This window comes from Callorhinchus milii, unplaced genomic scaffold (assembly GCF_018977255.1).
Source record: "Callorhinchus milii isolate IMCB2004 unplaced genomic scaffold, IMCB_Cmil_1.0 Scaffold1237, whole genome shotgun sequence".
In the NCBI taxonomy this organism is placed as follows: Eukaryota; Metazoa; Chordata; class Chondrichthyes; order Chimaeriformes; family Callorhinchidae; genus Callorhinchus; species Callorhinchus milii.
The window spans coordinates 13733-16961 of NW_024705978.1; the positions used below are offsets into that span (position 1 = coordinate 13733).

At 56.1% G+C, this 3229-nt stretch overlaps 1 protein-coding gene across 1 annotated transcript; it reads right to left on the reverse strand.

The window, feature by feature from the left end:
* Positions 1–223: 223 nt before the first annotated feature.
* LOC103171961 (phytanoyl-CoA hydroxylase-interacting protein-like) lies at positions 224–2181 on the reverse strand (the record flags this gene model as incomplete). Its single annotated transcript, XM_042346646.1, is given in 3 exon segments — positions 224–1276; positions 1738–1855; positions 2007–2181. Coding segments are annotated over 3 exon segments (828 nt in total), but the record flags the coding sequence as incomplete, so codon positions are not given.
* Positions 2182–3229: the final 1048 nt, after the last annotated feature.

Sequence of the window (3229 nt, forward strand, 5' to 3'; positions counted from 1 at the left end):
GGCTAGCAGTGTGTGTGCTACCCACTTAGCAAAGTTCCATTTGATATTTGGTGCAGTTAACCTGCATTGGATGCAGTTCCAATTGCGTTGGATGCAGTGATTCATCTGAAAATCAAAGCTAAGCCATTTTAGGAGCGAAATCACGAAGCTAGTGGGAAGATGTTACTCTCTCTTCCTCCCCAAAAGGCTGTGGATTATGGCTGGATCCATTCACATTGTCCAGACCCGAGGTGGATGGATGTCTGTTAGGTCAGGGGATCAAGGGATATTGGGCAAAAGCAGGTAATTCGAGTTGAGGTACAGATCAGCCAGGATCTAATAGAATAGTGGAACAGGCTCGTGGGGCTGAATGGCCTTCTCCTGTTCCTTCATTCCACTCCAATGGTCTGGATGCAATCATGCTTTGTTGCAGTCGCTTGTGAGGGCAAAGGGCAGTGACACCTCCATTCAGTGCCGACTACAATGGGAATATCTCTGGCTCCTGTTCTCCAGCCTCCACTCCCCCCACGCCCTGTCAGATTGGGTGTAAAGATTGGAATCATCTATCGCCAAACATGGTTTATCACAAAGTCCCACCATTGGGTGGTGGCTTGTTTCGGGCGCCTGTTCCAAGCTCCCAGTTAGTTATCTATCTTTGTGGTGATGGAGAATAGTCCTGGAGGCTCCTCAACAGACTGAGAATCTCCTCAAAGTGTGTGAAGCTGGTGTTGACATTGGTAGCAGGTCGCCAGCCAGGCCAGGCTAACGCCCAACGCTGATGTTACAGATCTTGCAGCTGGGATCTTTCTTGGCATTGGCGGTGGACAGGCTCATGAGCTGATGCCCACGGATTTCTGCCAACATGCCCTCCGAGAGGTCCACAGGCTCGGTGTAGATCACCTCCAAGATGACATCTTGCGCGTGGTGGTAGACCAGGTGCCCGGCTTCTTCAGTGCAAGTGAGGAAGGGGTTGTGGGCGCTGTCTAGTAACGGCAAACGCTCGCTGCAGAACAGGTCCCCCGCTGACCCCTTGGGCGCCAACACTAGGATGACATAATGGTAGGCCGTGTACATGCAGTAGAGATCGGCGAAGTACAGAGAGGTGCTGGGTGTGAAGAGCTTGCTGGCCAGCGTTTGGAAACGCAGGCAACCGTAAGGTGAGTCCAAAGGAGGTTCTCCTGTGTTGAACTCCGTGTTGCAGCTGAAGAACACGCCACGTAACATCCCACTCACGGGCGATCCGTGACTCCCGCTGTTGTCCTTCAGGCAGGGCTGCATGACGTTGCCATGATGAGACCTGGAATTCGGGGGGTGGGAGAGGGGGGGATGCGCGGACAGAGGGGTTGCTAGGAGTCAGTGAGGGCTTAGTGCATGAACTCCCACCCCCAGCCCTGCCCACTCCCCCCACCCAGCTCCCCCCACCCCCCCACCAAGCCCAGCCCAATACTCCCACCCAACCCCCACACCCCACCCACTGCCCCCACTCAGCCCCTCCCACTCCCCCTCCTGCCTATTCCCTCATTCCGCCCGCCCGCTCCCCAATGTGGCCCCGCCCACTCCCCAACATGGCCCCATCCCCAACACGTATCCTGGTCCCAACACTCCGAGCCTCCAGCCTGAACCCCTACTCTCAGCCAACCCCCTCCCCCCAGCCCTCTCCCCCCAGGCCCCTCCCCAGCCCCCTCCCCCCCAGGCCCCTCCCCCAGGCCCCTCCCCCCCCCCTCCCAGGCCCCTCCCCCCAGCCTGTGGTCCCAGTACCTGGTGTAGTCGAAGTATTCCTGATGTTGGTTCCGGTAAAAGACTGACATTGGGAGCATTCGACCCGCAATGACCTCCGCCTTCTCCAGTAACTGCTTCAGGTGAGCGGTGGAGTAATCTGTCCGGAACAGAGAGACGTCTCACACCCACACACACTCACTGTCTTACACACTCTCACACACACTCTCACTGTCTTACACACACACATACACTCACTCACACATACTCCCCCTGTCCGGAGGTGTCTGTGGAGGGAGAGAGTGAGTTACCTCCTGTGCAGAATCCCACCACTTCGCTCCAGTCGGAGATCAGATACTCCCCATCGCTCTGTTTGATGGCGGTTTGTACCGCAACACTGTACTCTGTGCGGGGGCTCAGGAACCAGTGGCCCCGCACCGTCATAGGGAGTACCACAGCCTTAGCCACCAACTTGGTGGGGACATCCTGAGAGAGAGAGGGACAGCGTCATGAGAGAGAGAGAGAGAGAGGGATAGTGTCAGAGAGAGAGAGAGAGGGATAGAGTCAGAGAGAGAGAGAGGGGGATAGTGTCAGAGAGAGAGAGAGAGGGATAGTGTCAGAGAGAGAGAGAGGGATAGAGTCAGAGAGAGAGAGAGAGAGAGAGGATAGTGTCAGAGAGAGAGAGAGAGAGGATAGTGTCAGAGAGAGAGAGAGAGGATAGTGTCAGAGAGAGAGAGAGAGAGGGGGGAAACAAGAACACCACAACAAGATTCCATTTATAGAGCGACTTTCACATCGGGAGGACGTCCCAAAGCGCTGTGCAGTTGGGTCAGGACCCGAGCAGTGGGGAAATGGTCAGGATGAGGGGAGGGGGCGAGGAGGGGGAAGAGAGTCGAGAGCGGAGCTAAAGGCTGAAGGTCAAAGAGAAAGGTCTTGAGACCGGCCTTGAAGGAGGAAAGGGAGGAAGCGGCGAAGGCACTGGGGATGGAGTTCCAGAGCCTCGGAGCTGAGAGGCTGAAGGCCACCGATGGTCGGGCGGTTGGGGCGGGGGATGTGGAGCAGACCGGAGCCAGAGGGATGGAGGGTACGTGGGGGGATAGTAGGTCAGAGGGATAGGAGGGAGCGAGGCCGGGAATGGCCGTGTAGGTGAGGATGAGGATCTTCATAACTTCACAGAGAGAGAGAGAGAGGGATAGCGTCAGAGAGAGAAAGAGGGATAGCGTCAGAGAGAGAGAGAGAGAGGGATAGCGTCAGAGAGAGAGAGGGATAGCGTCGGAGAGAGAGGGATAGTGTCAGAGAGAGAGAGGGATAGTGTCAGAGAGAGAGGGGGATAGCGTCAGAGAGAGAAAGAGGATAGCGTCAGAGAGCGAGAGAGAGGGATAGCGTCAGAGAGAGAGAGGGATAGTGTCAGAGAGAGAGAGAGAGAGAGAGGGATAGAGTCAGAGAGAGAGAGAGGGATAGCGTCAGAGAGAGAGAGAGAGGGATAGTGTCAGAGAGAGAGAGGGATAGTGTCAGAGAGAGAGAGGGGAATAAT